Source organism: Sinohyriopsis cumingii, chromosome 12 (genome assembly GCF_028554795.1).
Source record: "Sinohyriopsis cumingii isolate HCF-2022 chromosome 12, ASM2855479v2, whole genome shotgun sequence".
Taxonomy (NCBI): Eukaryota; Metazoa; Mollusca; class Bivalvia; order Unionida; family Unionidae; genus Sinohyriopsis; species Sinohyriopsis cumingii.
Genome location: NC_142972.1, coordinates 121,616,258 through 121,637,850, shown reverse-complemented (window position 1 = coordinate 121,637,850; position 21,593 = coordinate 121,616,258). Strand labels below are relative to the sequence as shown.

General features: G+C 40.7%; 1 protein-coding gene across 1 annotated transcript in view; it reads right to left on the bottom strand.

Moving 5' to 3' along the window:
• The window catches only part of LOC149787361 (b(0,+)-type amino acid transporter 1-like), a 54,797-nt gene that overhangs the window by 13,195 nt on the left and 20,009 nt on the right, over positions 1–21,593 (bottom strand). Inside the window, exons 6-9 of the mRNA XM_089976092.1 lie at positions 11,704–11,748; positions 10,732–10,855; positions 9,900–10,003; positions 8,432–8,528 (exon numbers count right to left, since the gene is read on the bottom strand). Coding sequence (XP_089832218.1) covers positions 8,432–8,528; positions 9,900–10,003; positions 10,732–10,855; positions 11,704–11,748 — 370 coding nt within the window. The remainder of the gene's footprint in view (positions 1–8,431; positions 8,529–9,899; positions 10,004–10,731; positions 10,856–11,703; positions 11,749–21,593) is intronic.

Below are 21,593 nucleotides of genomic sequence, written 5' to 3'. Positions count from 1 at the left end.
GTAAGATGTTGCGGTTAATTTCTTATCGGCTGCTTCCAGTATAAATTCTTCTTCGGTTCCGCTATTTAATATGTTAGTCACAACCCCGGAAAACTTGTCGGTGGAATGTTGCCAGGGATATGTTGTGAAAATCTCAAATTTTGCATCACTGATCACAGACAGCCTGTACACACCAGTGACTGTTGAGGTATATTTGATAGTATTATTTTGTTTTGACCATGTTGCAAATCCAGATGACACCGTGTATACGATATTGGTAATGTGCCCGGGAGTAACTCCAGGTGGGATTTTAATTAGATTAATTTTGTTAACGATCTCAGGAATCCCACTTACGATATCTTGCTGTGTTTGTTTGATCATGTCAATGTTGGTTTTGATATCAGAAAGTTTTGCGTCAACGGTGAGCGGTGTGCCGAAGAATTTATCTATTGCTTCATCGGTTTTTTTAAAATTTCTGCGAAATCTTGCAAAAGCGCCTACGTGAACGTCATACTCAACCCGCAGCGTGGATAATTTACTGTTTATGTTGTCGACGTATAGTTTGTTTGTGGCGTCGTTGTCGAATTTTGGAGTTGTTAAAGCTACTATTTTGTTTCCGTTCATGTTGAGTTCACCTGTCATTGTGTCGCCGGTATTTTTTAAGCGATTAGCAACTCTCTGTATGATTTCATCTCTGATGGTTGTAAACGATATACTTGAGTCTCTGATTTTTCCGCTGTCAGTAAACACGGGGATGTTATCCGGGGTAGCTCCAAGAACCCTGGGAACTATGTCATTCCACTTGATATTGCTGGTTTTTAGTATTCCGTATCGGTCCTGAAAAATAACAACTTCATCTGGGTCTATCCCGGATAACGTTAAAAGATTCTCGATTTCATCTTTGGTTGCATATTTTTGATAAATCTATAGCGTCGCGTTTTTTACCCCTTGCGCTGAGAGATCTTCCGTAAATATCAACCATTACTTTTTAGGGATTGTTTAAAATGTTAAATCGGTCCGCGGTATACTCGTGCACGACTTTATGAGACGGTTTGTTGATTTTGATAACGCGTCAAGCACATTACTTCACGGCCGCATATTGGTGGATCGGTTAGTGTTTGTGTTGGTAGCGTTGAATACCAGACTGGAATGGGAGTGCCTTGTACGTATTTTAGAAATTCAGCTGGCGGTGCTAACCCATACGAATCGAAATAGATAATTCCACGTGGGTGTATCGCGTAAGCAACCCAATGAGTGCATGGACCATAGCTGTTATCGAGATTAATAATTCCAGTTTCTGGATTATTCGGTTGTTGTGGTAATTGATCTCTCATAAAAACACCTCTGAATTTTTTTTATTTTAAATTGTTTAGCAGCATCGAGCAAATCAAAATTTGACATTGGTGTCAACGGCGCTTGGGATACCATGAGGGCGGAGTTCCTGGAAGTCTTAGGCCGCGTCCGTACCATGAGGGCGGAGTTCCTGGAAGTCTTAGACCCCGTCCTTTTTTTTGTATCCTTTTCCAGTTGCTTTCTTTAATCCCATTCCAGCAGCGGTCCAACAACACCTAACGCGGCTGCTTTTGCGACAGCTGGGGCAGCAGCAGCTATCAGCGCTGGTATTGGTGCGAGGAGTGGAAATATACCACCGGTTTTAACCATGTTCTTGATGGCTTTTGGAGCGAAATCAAAGTGAACTCCGGTTTTTACTTGCTTTGCTTTATTTAAATGTTTTAGTTGGGTTTTAGTCAGCGATAACTTGTTTGGGCCACCATTAGCAATTTGATCTTGTTTTAGTGTTATCGTTGTCCCACATGCGCTCGCGTTTTTTGATTGTAATTTTTTCGCCTGACCAGGAGTCAGAGTGACATAAACGTGACTGTATGACCTTTTTATAATTAATGAGATTGATCTAATTGTCTACACACTGTTTTAACAATTTACATGTTTTCTACTGGCGCATCAACGACTCTCATTCGGCCACCAACACCTTCAAGTAACATTGCCTTATCGCTGAGTATAACAGCAATTGCTCTATACTCATATATAGCCCCTTTTGTCACTTGACCTCGAAAGTGCACATCAACGACAGACTGTCTAGTTAAATCAAGATGTAGTGAAAAGTAATAGATTGGATAATATGTCCTAAAATCCAATTGCGATATTTGCAAACCAGTATCAATATTTAGATCACGCGATAGATATTTTGTCAAACGATGATACACACGCGCAACATGATTATTAGTAAAATTTAATTGTATATTTTCAGATGGTTCTTGATGCCCGTTTATTTTTAAAGAAACGTCAGTAACACCGAGTGGATCAAATATCATGTGACTCTGTAATTGTGAGTTTCTTCGTGCAATATTTTGAAGAGCAATGAAAATATGTCGCGGTGCAGAAACCTCCTGCTGTGATGCTACACGCCATGTAAATAAACCGTTAACGGTACTCTGAGCGCTATCTGTGGTTACTGTAAGCCATGATAACAACAATTTACCACCTTGATCCATAAAAGAAAGTAGTCGCTGTTCTTCAGCAATTGCCGGAGCCATTACTAGCATCCACAACAAAAGTTTTGTTAGTAATACTTTGCCAACATCACCAGCACCACCAGCTTCTCACCATAAAGCATCATTGTCATCAGATTTTCTAAAAAGTACAACCGTATGTTTTGCTCCATAAATTACCTTTCGGACATCTCTACAAAATCCAAATATTTGCGACAGCGGAATGGCACAAGAAAATCTTCTATTACCCCCTTTCAACATTTGTCTACGTGTATGAAAACCTAAATTAAATTCTGTATTAGAACCATGAACCACCGCCACCACATCAGCGTTAGCGTCACCGGCATGGTTTCTTGGTTGTCTAGCATCATGCGGATTACTGTTAGGAAAATCAGAAGTGTACTTGGCAAACATCATTGATGGACCAGCTGATTTTGTATAATCATCAAAATATCTTACTAAACCTATTATTGTTGTAGCCACGTCAACATTATTCTCAAATGACTCAATTTTGTTTCCGTCAGTGAGATGCGCAGCGCTTTCAAACAATGCCATAATTCCGTTACTGACAAAACCGACTTTAAAATCAACTCCATATTCTGTATTATTTGTTCTTAAGATTTCACCTTCTACTTCGATAAACGCTTCAGCGGGCAAGAACTATCTACTTGTGTCTTGAACCTGTAATTCAATTCGCCCTCGTTGATTTGGATTTTGTATGCCATAAGAATAATACTGAAAATCACGCACTGATTCATTTTTTAAGAACCGGTTCGTCTATATCGAACGCTGTGTCGGATTCGCGTTTAAACATTTTATTATAATTTGTTATCCTCTAAAACGAAGACCACTCCCGACACCATACTTGTATTTATTTGTTCAGCCCCTTGATTTATCAGCGCTGCTAGTTTTTGATTTACGGCTTGATTTATTACTTTACTGACATCTGCGGGCATCACTTCGGTGCTTGGTAATTTCACCGGTGGTGATTGTCTGCGTATTAATCGTGCTAGTCTGTCCTTGATTGCCATGAATGCTTTACTGGTAACGTTTCCAATAGTACCAGGAGCTTTATCACGAACAACGTCAATAGCTTTTATTGATAATTGTTTTGCGATCGGTATTTCTTTAGGGGCCATCCTCGCGAATAAACCCCGAACAACATCACCGAATCCATTTCCGTAAGTCATTCTGTATACTGGCAATCGTGAATTTACCACCCTAACCATAACTGGTCTACGATGAGAACTGTGTACGATCATTTTATTTAATTATTCATTTATCTAACAACTAGTCACTATGATAGTCATCAACGAGCTCATTAATAAACTCTCGGTAAATATCGATATCCATGATACCATCTTGAAATAATCGCCGACAGATATCAGCTGCTTCATTAATTATTTCCGGTGAGTTATTCCCAGCTCGCTTTCCTCCTATGAGGACTTCTAGCCGTTGCGCATCATTGAAGATATTGTTAGGACAGGGAATAAAACCACTTCCCAAACCACTGCCAGTAGCACCAGGAGACTGTGGTTGTTGCTGTATTGCGCTCCGCCTTTTTTCGACATTTCTCATAAATGTTTGGTATTTGGAATCGGTTAAATCAATATGCGATTTATTGGCTGCAAAATATATTGCAGCAGGCCAATCCTCAGGTGTTACTTTTTCAACATATTCAGGTTTCATATATTGGTTTCTATCATTATATTTTCCCACAACAATAGTGACTAATCTACCCGGCGATGGGTATTTGGTAAAATTTTCACGAGTTTTTTCGGTAAACATCTCTGCAGGATATGATGGAAATTTGGGTTGAGATGTTTGTTGTCCTATTTGCTGCAACGGAGGAAGTCGATGAGACTCTTGCTCAGGTGGTGAATAGGGAGGCGGTGGCGGTTTTGATGCTAGTTTATCAAGTCGTGTCATTTCCTTTAACAAATCCACATATTTTTGATCATTACTTTGGACTCGCGCCTTATCGTAATGCACGCGATATATCCATTTTATAAATTTTTCATTACCTATGGTGGCATATTCTGGTTTTAAAATTTTATCTTTTTGACTCAGATTGGATAGTACTATAGTGGGTAAATCTTCTTTTATTTCTCTGAGTTGCTTAATAACATCTTCGTTAAATTTTGCACTCAGTTTAATGTTTTCTTTTACTGGTTTGGGTTTAAGCGCGAGTTTTTCTTTTACGCCAGCGATTTCAGTACGAATTTCGCTGATGCCTTTAAGTATTTCTTCGCCGAGGGGTGGAGGTTGAGCTGCAGCTATATCAGTTGGAAGATCTCGTAAAATCGTTTTTGTTTTTTTAGTTCTCGCTGCTATTTTTTCAGCTTCCTCATCCTTAATATCTCCCAAAAAAGCTCTTTCAGTGACCGCCGCAGCCCTTTCAGTAGCTGTTGTAACGGGTTTAAATAATTGTTCTGTGCCTGTAGCATATTCAACTTTGCTTCCTCCGCGCTTGTAATTTTTGTCTTAGAGAATCTCTCACAGGAAGAAATTTTTGGATTGCTTCTAGTCGCTCTCGAGCTAATCTATTGGTATATGCTTCTCCAATGGTGGCCATTATCAATAACATACATTTTTAATTCATAGCAGCAGGGAGGGCGACGTCAACGAATTGGTTCATTTTTTGTAATCGAAGCGCCATTAATGGGTTTTCAACCAGAAACCACATTTGGACTAACTCAGGAGGACCTCCCAAAGAGGCTTATCTCTCCGAGAGTTCCTCTTAAAACGTAGTCGACGTTATTTCCGGTTGAAACCCCTCCTTGTGGAGACCTTATTTCGGCATTTGGAACCTTCTAAAGTTTGTATGGTTCGCCCTCCCTGCTGCTAACCATGTGATAAAAAAACCAACGATATTACCTATGAAGATTAAACTGAATACATTCTTCCTAATCATAAAATATAAATATTTTTATGAGTATATTAGAAAATCACGATTTGAGTTTTACAAATGTGATGATTGGATTTTAATAAATGGATATCGTGACAGAACTATGGATCTGTATTAAATAGTGTATGCTTAGCATAGCTGCCTAATGGAGAAACAGACGTGTCGCGTGTCCGCTGGACGTAACGTTGCTATTTCTATACAGTAGAGGCTAAAATTAAAAACATACGGGATCCGCATATTCTTCGGCAGTTAAGGTCTACATGTTTACATAGGTCTTTTAAAAAGCCATGTAACTAGATCGTCTGTGCAATACACAACAATAGATCCGGTTCTGCGCATCCGACACCTGTCGCAATATTTGCACTATTTAGTCTTGATAAGTGGACACGCTGTCTTGAACACACTGTTGATAATTGGGCTTTAAAGTCGCAAATAACATTAATTCTCACATGTTATCTGCGTGTGTTCTACTGTTAAAGGTTTTGCGCGAATGATCACAATTTGTTTTAATTATGTTGGTAAACCAAGGGTATGTGCTATCTGGCATTTACATCTCCGTTATAGATTTGGTAGATCTGAGTAGTTATGTCAGTATGGGGATTAGCGGGAAGATAGTTAAACTAAGTACATTTAATTAGCTAATTAGTTGGCACATTCGTCATACTGAACCATATTCACCGGAATTTGTGGAAATACGAATTTGTTTTGTAAATTGTCTCTTGTAAAAATTCTTACCCTATGGGTTTCTAGGGATAGTAGTAAGTAGAGAGATGAATAATCTCGTGTATAAGGTGTTGGGGGCCAGTTTTGTGTTATGTGGCGTGAAATACCGATCTACGGCTTAGATTCATTTACCTATAAATGGTACTAGCGTAAAGTAAGAAAAACCTTACAGATGTAAACGAAAGTCTCGTGAATGCACAGTTCTTGGTATAATTAGAAGAAAATTATTTTGTGTTATTAGCGCGTTTTGGAACCCTTCAGTGGCAGCCACTGCTGCCTGGAACTCCAGAGTGGTAATACATTGACATACAGGATTACCTCATTAATATGCGTGGAACTTAGTCATTATCGAGACCATCTAAAAATTTGATGATTAAAGCCTATATTTTAAGTTTGATAAAATCGGATCAGAAATATGGCTTCAATATGGATTACGGGCTACGTCAATCACACGCATTATCACCTCATTAATATGCGTGGATCTCGCTGATTTTCAAATTCATCCGAGATCTTAATGATATATGGATACCTGATAAGTCTGATAAAGATCGGATCAGACACATGGCCTTCAGATTGGAAATAAAGTTAGTCAATCAGATGCCAGATCGCCTAATTAATATGCATTGACCTCGTTCATTACCGATCTCTTCTCAGATTTTGACAGTATAAACCAACATTCCAGCTTTGATTGAAATCGAATCAGAAATACGGATTCCATAGTGGTAGCCAACAATTCTTGACGGACGGGTGCACGATGCATGACGGACTCCACACACTGGTGTAGAGACAGGTCTTCGAGATGCCTTCTAAAATATCGGTCATTACGAATTTGCTTAAGATAACACAATGACGTTTTTGGGGATTTATTACTTCTTTTTATTTTTTGCTTTTTTATTTGACAAAACGATTTTTTATCATTTAGTATTAAAGAGGTCTTTTTACTTACATTATGGAATTTTACCGTACGAGTTTAAATTGTGCCGAAAACTCTTTTGCTGGATATGCCAAAGTACGTGGAACCCAATATAACGTTTTCAACACAACAAGGAAGAATATGACAGCAATCCATTACTGGATATTGATCTATTTATAATACACGTAATGTTTAATTCTAATAATGAATTCTTTATTTTTCAAAGTATTCTTTATCAACATTGATTTGCCGAAATAGATGTTTATGTGATTCATCACTGCTGTATACTGTTGTGCAAATATCCACATGCATGTCCCTGGTACTGTGAAGTATTGGGCATAATTACATGTGTATGTCCCTAGTACTATGTATTATTGGGCACATTTACATGCGCTTGTCCCTGGTACTATGTACTGTCGGGCACATACACTTCGAATGTTCCTAGTGCCGTGTAGTATCGGGTACGTTTGCATGCATATATCCATGGTGATGTGTACTATTGGGCACATTTACATGCATATATCCCTGGTGATCTGTACTATTGGGTACGTTTACATGCATGTATCCCTGGTGATCTGTACAATTATTGGGTACGTTTACATTCACATATCCATGGTAATGTGTACTATTGGACACATATAAACAGTCATGTACTTGGTATAGTAGTTTAAAGCAAGAGATTTCTGTCAACAAAATGACAATTAAGATGTTTTGTAAATAGTAAATAGTCTGATAGTAATAGTAGTAGTTGTTACTCATTATAGTACTTGATCTGTTAATCGAATTTTCTCAGTTTAACTCCCTAGTATATAACAATGTAAAACGTACTATAATTGTAAAAAACACATTTTTTTCCCCGTTTCAAGTTATGACAACATATCATTATTAGCTACAAGTAAATGTAAAACGAGAAAAAAAAAACCAATAATAATTGCCACATATACAATAAATTTTTACATTTTATTTGAATATTTATTGCATTTGTATACGTTTGTTACAGTACATACATATTCTGGCTTAAGAAAGACCCGTTTACGTGCCAAACACTCAAATTTTAGTCTTTAACAATTACTTCCATAGCCCTTATGCTACATGAAGAATGGCACTTCTTTTACTCAAGTCTTGTCTAAGAAGATCTGCGGCTTGCCAAGATTCGGGAAACATTTTAACTTTTGGAACAAAATTTATATTAAATATCTTTCACATAATGCTGTCACATGAAACATATAATCAGGTTCATATTACAAAAAGATCTAGCATTACAATCCAGATTTTATTTTAAACATCTCACGTTTGATTGGCTACAGCCAGATCATCCACCAATGAGATGTCGGACTTTGAGCTGAGTGTCGGTGAATGTTTTTGTAATTCAGAGAGAACTGCATATAAGATACTCACCGTTAACATAAGGGGCAGAACGGGAGTACTTTTTTTGAACTGGATGTAGGAGAGAGCTTCTGGAAAATGGCCATCTATCGCCGCTGACTGGACTAACCTGAATAAAAAGATGCAAAAGCGGGTGGTTTTAAAGAAGAAATTTTATTACCTGGTATTTTGTTTCGCCGCTGCAAGTTTGCTACACTATGGTAGTCGAAACAGTCTAAATAAACGTGAAATGTCCTTTATGTACATAGAAAATACGGATATCACGAGAATATGGAATTCAACTTGAGAGCATCGAACCCAGGCAAGCCTTTATTTAGGGAATGATATCTCAATATCCAGCCTCAAAACTGAGCTAGTAATAAAGATATAATATTTCATCGTCATAAATCTAGATATAAAGTCCACCCACATAAATCTAGATATAAAGTCCACCCACATAAATCTAGATATAAAGTCCGCCAACAGAAAAATCAGGCGAATTATGTTACGTCCATTCGTTGCCATTTGCTTATCCGGTCCATAATTTTGTAACATTGGAAATATTTGTATGAAACTTTACTCAAGAATATATCACGACTAGACGCTGTGTTGCCTATTATAAGAAGGCCCCCCCTCCCCCGTCTCAGAGTCATGGTATTGGCAAAGGAATATGTAATTCAGTGACTTGTATCCGTGTCTGGAATATAAATATGGAACGCATAAAGACGTTTTAATGAAACTTTAGTAAATTCTGTATCATGGATAGACGGTGTGTTGCATAGCATAGAAAGACCCTATGCCCTAAAGTGAATGACACATCAATTGATATATAACATCTGATTTGTACCATTGTCTGGATTAAAACTTTTGAGCCGCTGATGTTATTTGAATGAAACATGAACCAGTAAGTATCAAGACAGGACAATGTATCACATGTCAAAGCCATGCCCCTGCCTGAAGGTAAAGGTCACATGAAAGGGAAACTACAATCAGCCACCCCTATCCGTTAAAGGCTATAAATTTTAAACCAATCAAGATATTTTAATGAACTTTAACTTTTTATATATCTTGAGTTGAAAGAGTCTCACGCATTCACTGTCATACCCCTTGCCACATGGTCAAGGTCGCAAACAGGGGTAATTTCCTGGTTCTTTATCCAGACTGTAACTATTTAACCACTACAAATATTTTGATGAAACGTTACCCAGATCTACACCTTAGCATACAATGGTTAAGTCCCTAGTTCGAAGTTCAAGGTTACCTGTAGAGAAAAGATCACGAAACAGACGCATCATGGCGCTGTTTGCGGTCCAGTTGTTCACAATGTTTGTTATGGAAAGTGACGATAATATACAAGGGGGTGAAAATGAACGTACCTGCCACTTGCGAATATAGAACCGTTGGCAGCACCAAAGCACGACATCACAACCAGAATGGGCATAACCCATGTTCACAATGTTTGTTATGACGATAATATACAAGGGGGTGAGAATGAACGTACCTGCCACTTGCGAATATAGAACCGTTGGCAGCACCAAAGCACGACATCACAACCAGGATGGGCATAACCCATGCCATGACGCCAAGCATGCGCTCAGACCACGTCTGGAAGAAAATGGAAATGTCAGATCTGAAGTCGTACAAAGTAGCAAGTTACTGAATTGTTATGTGTAGATGAAATGTCCTTATTTTAAAGACGTTTGAAGTCATGTGGCCTGTCAAGTCGGCAAAGTTGGCTGTGAATCTGATGACGGCATTTATTATTCAAAGAAGAGCAGCGATGGAGGCTTAGTGGTCAGGGCCCTAGGCTTGGGACCAGAAGTGTACGTATTTGAATCCTACTATCGGATCAATCCCGGATGGCTCCCATTGTTTTTCCCTGGGCAATGGACTTTACTCCAAAAGCCTTGTCAATATGCAACATTAATAGGTTGCTGAACCTTAAAATATCAAACCAGACCAAATCCATTTCGAACGATAATACTTGATATTGATTACTAAACGTTTACGTACAAATGAAACTTGATCATCTCTCCTCTGTACCTATACAAAAATCCACCCCACTCCACAAAAACCCTCCATGAAATTATAAATTATGGGTTGGTCAGCATCAGGTTGAAAGAGGCTCGAATGGACATTCGATGGTAAACTTATAAAGATGGAATACCTAAAGAATATTTGTTTGTTGCAACAATTAAGGGTAAACAATTAACAAAATAAGAATATTAACAGAAATATAATTAAGATAATAAAGATGATAGTGATGATAAGGTTAGACACATATCGCCAGAAACTTATCAGTCATGTTTATATTCTAGGGTACCATGACGTACCACTGCCACAGCGTGTGAGAGCAAAACTTCCTCCTTTGAGAGTACCGCGAAGTAGCCTATGTTCACCAGAAGATACACTGCCGTCGTCAACGGGATTCCAATAAGAATGGATAAAGGAAGATTTCTGTGGTAAAAGACAGATAATGTTTTAAAATGATTCTTATTTATGACAATGTCGATCTCTATCGAATATTAAATGCTTATACTAGAGTTTAACGATACAAAAACACGATATAGTCTTGAAAGGCCATGTCAGTGAAGCATGAAGCATACAAATATAAAAAACAATTAAAGTCGTTGAAAAATATTAGGATGCAATCTACTACTGAAAATTATTACACGTCAGAAAGAAAATTTCGCATGAACTATTCTGCTGTATGTGCTCTGTCTGTCACACGTATTCTAGACTATTGCTTCATTAATATGGACTGATTTACCAAATCAAGTTAAAGATTTATATGTTGTTATGGCAAAAACATGTTTAATATAATAAAACCGATAGTTAAAGATGTCAAGTCAATACAAAGGATTTATGGATTGCCCTTGAGACAGGGCTTGGACCGTATGTTTGATACGGCCCTAAATTCGTGCTATATAAATCCATCGGTTCATGTCCTGTGCTTCGGAGACTAAGTTAATATTGACCTCTATATAGTTAACTACGTCTTTTATTTCGAAGCAGACAGTACAAATGATTGTAAGAAGAACAGAAACTGCCTAAACATTTTCTTTTACAAATAGAAAAAATGAAGTAATTGAAAATTGTATAGGCTCTTACCCCTTTGTAAGAACAAAACGCCATCTTATGTGCAATATTCATGCAAGGAAGGAAGACTATGTTTCATCGTTTGTTACTTTATGACACTAGCATCATTTCTTGAAATAATGTCACTTTTTTATTCGATCAAAATAAGAATGTTCCAAAAATTTCACTGCCTCTTAAAAGACGTAACAAAAAGTAATTAGACGTACCTATGTGGGTTTTTCAGTTCCTCTACCACAAAGTTCAAGTTGTTCCTGCATCATAAAAGATTTCTATCAAGAATCGAAAGTTCTTAAAGCCAGTGATGAAACATGACTCAAGATGTAAACTTGTACCTTTGTGTTACACAGAATAGTACCATTAACATAAAATTTCAACGTCACAAAACTTAATTTAACACATAAACAAATGAAGTTTACCTTCTGCAATGTATAACCAAACTCACAATCTCGCTGCTTTTGTTTCGCTTTATTGACACACTGCATATGATAGCAACTTATGTTTTTACCGCTTTTCTGGGAGAAGAGTTTTGTGTGGTCCGTATGTAGGCCAGATAGATACGGAATGACTGGGTTTTTTTTAAAAGTCTAGTGGATTACATACATGCTAGTACTGTAGATAAAAGAGTGAAAATTTGCATGTGTTTTTAATAATACCAACGTGTCATATAGTGTAATTAAATAAAATACCATTGTGTATCAACTGATAAAAATATGATACCAGTGTGTGTCATTCATTAACATCTGGTATCAGTGTGTGTCATATGATTGCAGTATGATTTCAGTTTGTGTCATATGATTGTAATATGATACCAGTGTGTGTCATATGATTGCAATATGATACCAGTGTGTCATTTCATTAAAATATGGTATCAAAAGTGTGTCATATGATTGCAGTATGATTTCAGTTTGTGTCATATGATTGTAATATGATACCAGTGTGTGTCATATGATTGCAATATGATACCAGTGTGTGTCATTTCATTAAAATATGATACCAGTGTATATCATATGGTTGCAACATAATACCAGTGTGTGAGTAGTAAAGGGGGATACATTAGCGACAATGGGAATTAGCATTACAGACCCCCCTGGGACAGATTAGCGACAAGGGAAATTTAACATGGAGAAAAATCGTGGGTCAGATTAGCGACAAGGGAAATTAACATGGGAATAAATCGTGGGTCACTCTAGCGACAAGGGGAATTTAACATGGAACTATAGTGTGGGTCTGTCTAGCGACAAGGGGAAATTAACATGGGAATAGGGGACTGTATAGCGTCAAAGGAATTTAAACAGGGTGGGTCTGTCTAGCGACAAGGGGAAATTAACATGGGGAATAGAGTTTGGGCTTTTGGGATTTTTTTTTAAATTTAAATTTAAATTTAAATTTAAAAAAAGGGGTAGGCAATGGAAAGGCTATCTCTTTTCGAGAAATATGGGGGCCCTGAAAAGGGCCTTTGGATTTATGTTAATATGCCCTTAACATAAAGGGCATCTGTGGCATCTTCTTGTCCTCAAGCTGCGTCTTACAGCAGGGCCATACATCAGAGTCCTCTTGAGGCAACCTTGTCTCTCTATGTAGACTCTTCGTATCCACAAACTGCTGGTGGTCCTGTGGACAACGGTCCACTTGGATCGGACATACATGAGCATGTCCGTCCTGAACATCATTGAAGACACGAAGGTGGAAGATTCAACGTCAGTCCACATCTTGCGGCTACGAGAATAGCTGAGTGAGTGATTGCACTGAACTGCGCTTATTTATAGGTACAGGTAGGATTGAAACGGATTGAGTTCATTCACCAATCCAAACACGCGTTACAAAATTCAGTCAGCCCGCATCCAATCCGAAGAGAGCAGTCTGTGACGTCACGTAGTCTATATAGATTTGCTAGCGCTTGTGTGCAGTCAATCTATGCGACAGTGATTCAACATGACGGAAACTCAGAAAACGATCCATTGGGGTGCACCAGCAGGGGAGACTGCCCAAGGGAACCCGGACTTACTTTCAGAAGAGGTACATTGGGATTTTGTGGATTTTCTTACCTCGCAAGAATTTGTTCCGGAACCTTCGTTACCATCTTCATTACCGCAAGTGGAGAATTTTAGACAGAGACAGAAAGAAGAATTGGAGAAATTTATGCAACGACAAAAGGAAGCGGAACAAGCTTTTCTCCTACAGCAACAGCAACAGCAACAAGAAGAGGTAAGAAAAAAACAACAGCAACAACAGCAAGAAGAAGTAGCAGCAAAGAAACAAGAGGGTGAAAATCAAACGGCTACGGTACTGTTGGACATTTTAGCGGAGTTAAGAAGTCTGAAACAAATGTATCAGACTTCTTTATCACGACCGAAGAGAATACGACCTTCCCGAGCTAAACACGCCAACCCTGTGACTAAGCCTATCGTACCACCCTTAGTGATTTCAACCCAATCATCAGAAGTAGGCCTTGGCCGTGGCAAAGGCTTAAGGCAGTTAAAGTTGATTGGTTAAACTCACCCCTACACCAAAATAAAAAGGCCCTTTTCAGGGCCACCCACATTTCTCGAAAAGAAATACAATTTCAATTTGCCAATCACTCAAAAATAAACCCCACCCATTTTACCTTATAGTACGTGTCTGTGTATGAGTGCGTGAGTGTAGCTTCTTATTTTAAAATCAAAACTCAAAGACACTTACCTTATATCATTCATGTATTCTTTTATCCATTTTTTTACAATCCAATTCACAATTCACCACAGAACACTTTAATTAAAAGTTCATTGACTTCTTCTTTCTCCTTGTTTAGTCTCTCTGTTTTTTGAATTTCTTCACCGTTTTTTCCTCATTTTCTTCCCTTCTTCTTTTCTTCTCCTGTTTCTTTGCTTCTTTTAAATAGAATTGTCTTCTTTCTTCCTCTTCTTCCTCTGAAGAATCCCTCTCTTCTTCTGAAGAATCCTTCTTTTCTTCTGACTCCTCTTGTTTCTTTTTTGGGCAATCTGGAGACCAATGTCCTTTTTCTTGACAATAATAACAGGTATCTTGACTTTTGTCTTATTTAGCCCCTGTTTTTTTTTCTTTTTTGACGGTCTGGACACTCTGAAGACCAATGCCCTTTCTTCTGACAGATATAGCAAGTATCTTGACTTTTATCTCGAAAGGAAGGAGAGTAGTCCGTCGGCTGGTCTGAAGAGAATTTTCTAATGACCCCTCGCAAAGCTCTGACGAAACGTTCCATCTGGGTAGTCTCTTCCATCGTTGTGCTCGGCTTGAGAGTGAAATGAATAGTGAAAGGACAAGACACACACCCTTTTTATATACGCTGGTTTGCCAAGACTATAAATTAGTCTATGGTGTTTAAACTTGAGTCATTTGACGTTTTGCACTCAAGATGAAACGATCCCATTCATTCGAGAAGAAAGAAGAAGAAGAAGAAAGTAAGAGGCAGAAACGTGATCCATCTCCTCGTACCAGGGCTGAAATCTAGGCACAAATTCATGCCAGTGATTTTGAAGAGGACATGAGTGAACCAGAATCCGAACCCTCTAAACCAAGTTCACCACCCTTAGTCAACCCTGAAAAGTACTATTCCATTCGAGAGACGGAAAAGCGCTCCTCTAGAAAATTTAGAACCACGGCTTACACCTACACGGTGAAGTTTAAAGATTTCAAGGCCGACGTACCCTTGGAGAAAGCAGAAGGGTTTATCACCGAGATGTGGGATTCTTTGCTCACCGCACTCAAGCGACAATGTCAAGCCAAAGAAGACGATCGCTTGACACTATCGATAGATCACGACGGTTTGAAATCCCCTGTTTGGATCGAGTTTAGCAGACCCGCAGAACTGACCCCTTCCAAAGTCATGGACAAGATTCAACACGTACAACAATCTAATGACCAGTTTGACATCACCGATGGTAAAGCCACACTGAAAATGGCCCACGTCTCTCCTCCTCAAGGAACTGGATGCAAAAAGATGTTATTGGTGGACGACCTTCGCAACACCAAAAAGAGTCTCGTCCGAATTAACAACCCTCAAGACCAGATGTGTTTAGCCCGTGCCATCGTGGTGGGACGAACCTATGCCAACAAGAACGACACGGTAGAATGGAAAAGAACCTGGAAAACTATTCAACGATGCGATCGAGCCAAACAACGAAATGAAGCAGAACTCCTGTTGCAACAAGCCGGACTGTCCAAAGACACACCCTGTGGCATTCCTGAGATGCAAAAATTGCAAGATGCCCTAGCTCCACGCTACACCTTGAAAGTGCACCCTCAAGAAATGCGCGGGTCTCTGTTGTTTCGAGGCCAAGACTTTAAGGACGGAAAATACATTCATGTCTATCATCACGATGACCATTTCGATACCATTACCAGTATCACTGGATTCCTGGGATACGGTTATTACTGTGAGAAATGTGACCATGGTTATAACAATCGAGAGCAACACAAGCATTGTGGATTGAAATGTTCAGGATGTTTGGCCTCTTCACCCTGTCTGAGCGAAGAACCAGTGCCTTGTTCAACTTGTCTGCGCACATTTGTCAGCCCTACCTGTTACCAACAACATCTGAAAACGCAAGGTTCACAGAAGAAATGTGCTTGTCAACTCCTGAGATTGTGCTCTACGTGTGAACAAGTCATACGTACCAATAATACCAAGGCACACGTATGTTCAGGAAAGAAAAAATGTCACATTTGTCACCACATCGTGGACTTGGAACACCAATGCTACGTGCAAAAATACCAACCCCCACCAGAGAAAGAGGACGGTCACAAGAAGAAAGGCAATTTCATCTTTTTCGATTTTGAATGCATGCAAGAAACTGGCATTCACATTCCTAATTTCTGCGTGGCTCATCGAGCGTGCGAGAAGTGTATTCAAGAACCTATCTTCAGTCATTGCCCTCACTGCAGCAAGATTCCCGGAGGACGTGAAAAAATCTTTCGGGGACCAAAGACGCTAGACGATTTTGCCAAATGGGTGTTAGACCCCATCGACAAGACGTGGAGCCAAGAGGACATCGAACGTTACGGAGATTGTCATCGTCATGCCACGGTGATGGCTCACAATTTCTCCGGATACGATGGACAGTTTCTTCTCAGATACTATACGGAACAAGGCACCGAACGTCCTAAAGTGACTTTGAACGGAGCCAAAATCATTTTCATGCAAGTGGGACAAGTACAGTTTAAAGATTCGATGAGTTACTTGGCCATGCCTTTGAGCCGAATGCCTAAAACGTTTGGAATGACAGAAATGGCTAAAGGGTACTTTCCACACTTTTTCAATACGGAAGCCAATCAACACGCCGTTCTACCCCATTTGCCTGAGGCTCACTATTACGACCCCGACAACATGCGTACCGAACAACGAGAAGCTTTCTACGTTTGGTACCAGGCTCACGCCTCGGACCCTTTCGACTTTCAGGAAGAAATGCTAAAGTATTGTCGTTCCGACGTGGACATTTTACGGCGTTGCTGTGGAAAATTTCGAGAACTGTTCATGGAACACGGAGGGGTCGATCCTTTGAAAGAAGCTTGCACCATTGCCAAAGCGTGTTCCTTAGTGTACCGCCAACGATTCATGCCTGAAAACACCGTGGCTGTCATCAGTCCTCAAACGACCCACTATGTCAAGCGTCAATACTCGGTCAAAGCCCTACGTTGGTTACATTACTTGTGCGACAAGGAAGACAAATGGATTCAGCATGCCCGCAACGGAGGAGGCGAAAAGACCATCGGAACGTATTCGGTCGATGGCTGGGACTTAGAAAACCCCAAGATCGTGTACGAGTTTAACGGTTGCTTATTTCACGGATGTCCCGTCTGCTACCCTGACCGTGACACTAAAAATCAGTTTTTGCAACGAACCATGGAAGACTTGTACCAGGACACTTGTCAGCGACGCCTAAAGTTAGAACAGCAAGGATACCAAGTGGTGGAAATGTGGGAACACGAGTACGATCACCGTTTGAAAACCGATCCCGAGTTTAAACGCCTCGTGGAAAGTTACCAGTTCATGGACCCGCTGAACCCGAGGGATAGTTTGTACGGAGGAAGGACCAATGCCACCTGTTTGCTGTACCAAGCCAACGAAGAGAAAGGAGAAGAAATCAAATACTTGGACGTGTGTTCGCTGTATCCCTACGTGTGCAAATATTGTCGCTTTCCTGTAGGGCACCCGCAATTGTTGACGGAACACATCGACCTGAAAAACATTCGACAATACGAAGGCTTGATCAAGTGCAAAGTTTTGCCTTCCACGAACCTGTACCATCCCGTCTTACCTCACCATTGTCAAGGCAAACTGATGTTTCCCTTGTGCCGTACTTGTGCCGAAACGTGCAACCAGGACCAACCATGCCATCACAGCCAGGAAGAACGTGCCTTGACGGGAACCTGGGTCAGCGTGGAATTATTCAAAGCTCTGGACATGGGATACCAACTGTTAGAAGTGTACGAAATTTGCCACTTTCCCAAGACACAACAGTACCACAAGGGTGACCCTACTCAGAAAGGCATTTTCGCCGACTACGTGGATGCCTTTTTGAAACTGAAGCAAGAAGCCAGCGGCTATCCTTCCTGGTGTCACACTCCCGAAGACCAAATACAATTCAAAGAGAAATACTATGCACAAGAAGGCATCTCTTTAGACCACATCGAAAAAAACGAAGGCAGGCGATCGTTTGCCAAAGTGATGTTAAATTGCTTGTGGGGTAAAATGGCACAACGACCGTGTTTACCCAAGACGGAATATTTGACAGAACCTTCCCGCTACTTCCAGATGATTCACGACAAAACCAAATACATGAAACACGTGGACGTCGTTCGAGAGGATTTGATCTTGGTCAATTACGAAGAAGATCTGGACTTTGTACAAGACGACCCTTTTGGAAATGTCATCATTGCGGCTTACGTGACAGCTCATGCTCACTTAAAATTGTACGAAGCTTTAGAACTGTTAGAAGAACGCGTCCTGTACTTTGACACGGACAGTTGCATTTACATCCATCACCCGATTCAACAGCACCCTGACATCGAAGGAGACCGTTTAGGAGCCTGGACAGACGAGCATCCCGACGACAAGATTCTAAGTTTCGTCAGTGGCGGTCCCAAAAATTACGGCTACGAATACCGGGACAAACAAGGAGAAGTGCACACGACGTGCAAAGTGAAAGGACTGACTCTGAATCATCGTACCAGTCGAGTGGTCAACTTTGGGGTATTGAAAGAAGCCTTGCAATCGGGAGAGGATGGAAACTTTAAAGTGACCGCCTATCAACCGAACAAGATTGTACGTTTACCCACTCACCACATCGTCAGTCGACCCTTGGAAAAAGTCTATCAAATTGTATACCAGAAGCGAGTGCGACTTCCCAATCACTTCACCTTACCGTACGGTCACGTCGGTATTGGTCTGTATATGAAAAGGAACCCTAGGCAAGATCGATAGTTCATTGTTCATTGAAGTAACTTACCATGTCGTTGACGAAGAAGAAACCAGATTGGTTAGGTGTCAAATGTTGGACATCACCGAGACCAGGGTTTTGAGGCTTGGACACAAGAGGTGGCTCAGTATGCACGAGAGTTATTCAAGGAAAAAAGTTACTTTTCAACCTGTGTTAGTGACGGTGCCAGAAGAACCCGTCACCCAGGACAGGACTGTCGTGGACAGGCCTGAAAGACCCTTTCGGGAGGACACTTGTGTGACCTTACCCCTACTGTAGAACTGGTTAGAACTTTACCCAAAACATGTTGTACAGACACTTGTGTTTATTCCACGTTCATGGTTATCATGTGCCTTTTATTCTTGTACTTAAGCCTTTGGCTTTTATGCATTTTTGTCTTTCGTATTCATGTTTGAAAAAAAAAAATTCAATAAACGTATTCTGAAAAAGTATATAAACTCTTGTCTTGTTTGTTTTTTTCGTGTCACAAGTGACATTTCTCACACCATGGCTACCTCTGCTGTCTCTGCTCCCTCTTCCTCTACTGTCAAAGTCATCGACGAACACTTAGATCGTGCCAGTTGGGAGGCTTTGTATCTTCGCCATCCCTTTAACATGCTCATTGCTGGACCTAGCGGTTCAGGCAAAACCGAATTCGTCAAACGTTTGATCGAACATAAACATCATTTGATCGATCGACCCCCTCAACGAATCGTGTGGTGTTACAAAGAGTGGCAATCGGCGTACAGCCTCTTGCGAGAAAGTCAAGGCGATTCCATCGTGTTTGTGGAAGGCATTCCTAAAGAAGACGACGGCATCGTCTCTGACTCCCGTCTAACCCATTTGGTCATTTTCGACGACATGTTAGAAGACGAAGAAGAAATTAAACTGTGGTTCACGCGCAAAGGGCATCACCGTAATGCCAGTGTCGTTTACATCACCCAAAATTTGTTTCAACAAAGTAAAGCCCATCGCACCATCAGTCTCAATGCGCATTACGTGGTCTTGTTTAAAAGCCCTCGAGATAAATCGCAAGTGCAAGTCTTAGCCAAACAGTTAGGAACGCCTTGGCTGACTCAGGCGTACGACGATGCCACTCAAACACCACACGCCTATTTACTCGTCGATTTGAAACCTACGACTCCCGAGGATTTGCGATTTCGTACCCACTTGTTTCACCACTGGTGCCAAGACGGAGGGCCTGTCCTGTACACGTCTCCGTCCTCGACTTCATTTCACTCCACATAAAAAAATCTATAAAAACCTCAGACCCTTTTTCGTCTGTCTCACTCTCAGTGCGAACATGACGTCCCTTCAGTCGCATCTTCCCGTCAAATTGATTCGTGCCTTGTACGGCATCAGTCGAGAAAAAGATCCACAAACACGAGCTCGTGTCTTAGAAGCTACTCTCAAAGAAGTCTTACGATGGTTCACGGTGACGGCACGTCAATTACTCCAAGGAATCATTCAGATTCCTCATCAAACCCAACGCTTTTTCGATCGAAACAAAGTCGATTTGGTCCAACTGGCCGATCCCCGCATCGACACTCAAACCAGAAAACAAATCATTTTGAAACCTGGAGGGAGCGGTACTCTAGGAGGGGTCATCATTCGCTCACTTTTAAGATGGGATCCTAATGCCCCCAAAGTTATCCCCAAGACAAAAGTCCAAGGAAGCCCCAAGAAGAAAAAGAAAAAGACCAGGTCCCCAAGAAGAATAACTTCTCCAGTGGCAGGACCCTCCTCTGACCAGACACCACCACCCCGGAAAAAGAAAAGAAGCCCCCAGAAAAAGAAACAGAGAAAAAGTCCCCAGAAAAAGAAAAGTCCACAGAAGAAAACTAGTCGCAAGAGAGGCACCTCGGCCAGGACGCAACCTTACACTCGCAAACCACGACCTGCCACAGCGGTGACTGCGTCTCCGGCATCCTCACGTTTGTCCACTTCTCCGTTAATGACACCAGGAACTGAAGAGTACTTGGAGACGTTGATCACACCAAGAACTTCTCCGTTGATGACCCCCAAAAGAACTTCCCCAGTGGCAGGACCCTCCAATTTAGCGGCAGTTGCTGCTGCTCACAAAGTACCTTCTCCCAAAATCAAAGTCCATGAAAGATCGGGCATGTTACAAAGTTTACTGGATTTGTCCAAACAAGAACTGGCTCGATTTAGTCCGTTGCGTACCCCTGCACGACGTGTCATGCCTGTCCTCAAACTAATATGACGTCAAGACAATCAGTGGCGACGCGTTCCAGTATAAAAAAGACCTGTGACCAAGTCGGATATCAGTGTTTTTTGGTGCTCCTGTAGACTCAGAGATGTCACCCTCCAGAAAACCCCAAGGAAAGAAAAGGAAAGGATTGCCACCACGTTTAGCCAAACATGGGGACATGTTATCTGTTCTGTCCAAAGCTTCTCCACCCCTACGAAAAAAACTCATTCAAACGGCCTCCAAAGAGGTCATCGATACCGTGTGCGAATGTTGTTTGAACGTTTTGAAAGGCACGATCCCTTTGTCCAAACACCAGAAACAATGCTTAAGCAAGCATCGTCACGTTCTTCGCCAAATGGTTCGAAAGAAAATTCCCATTCGTCAAAAAAAGAAGATGTTAGTGCAACGTGGAGGTATTTTACCTCTCTTGTTAGGCCCCATACTGAAAGGA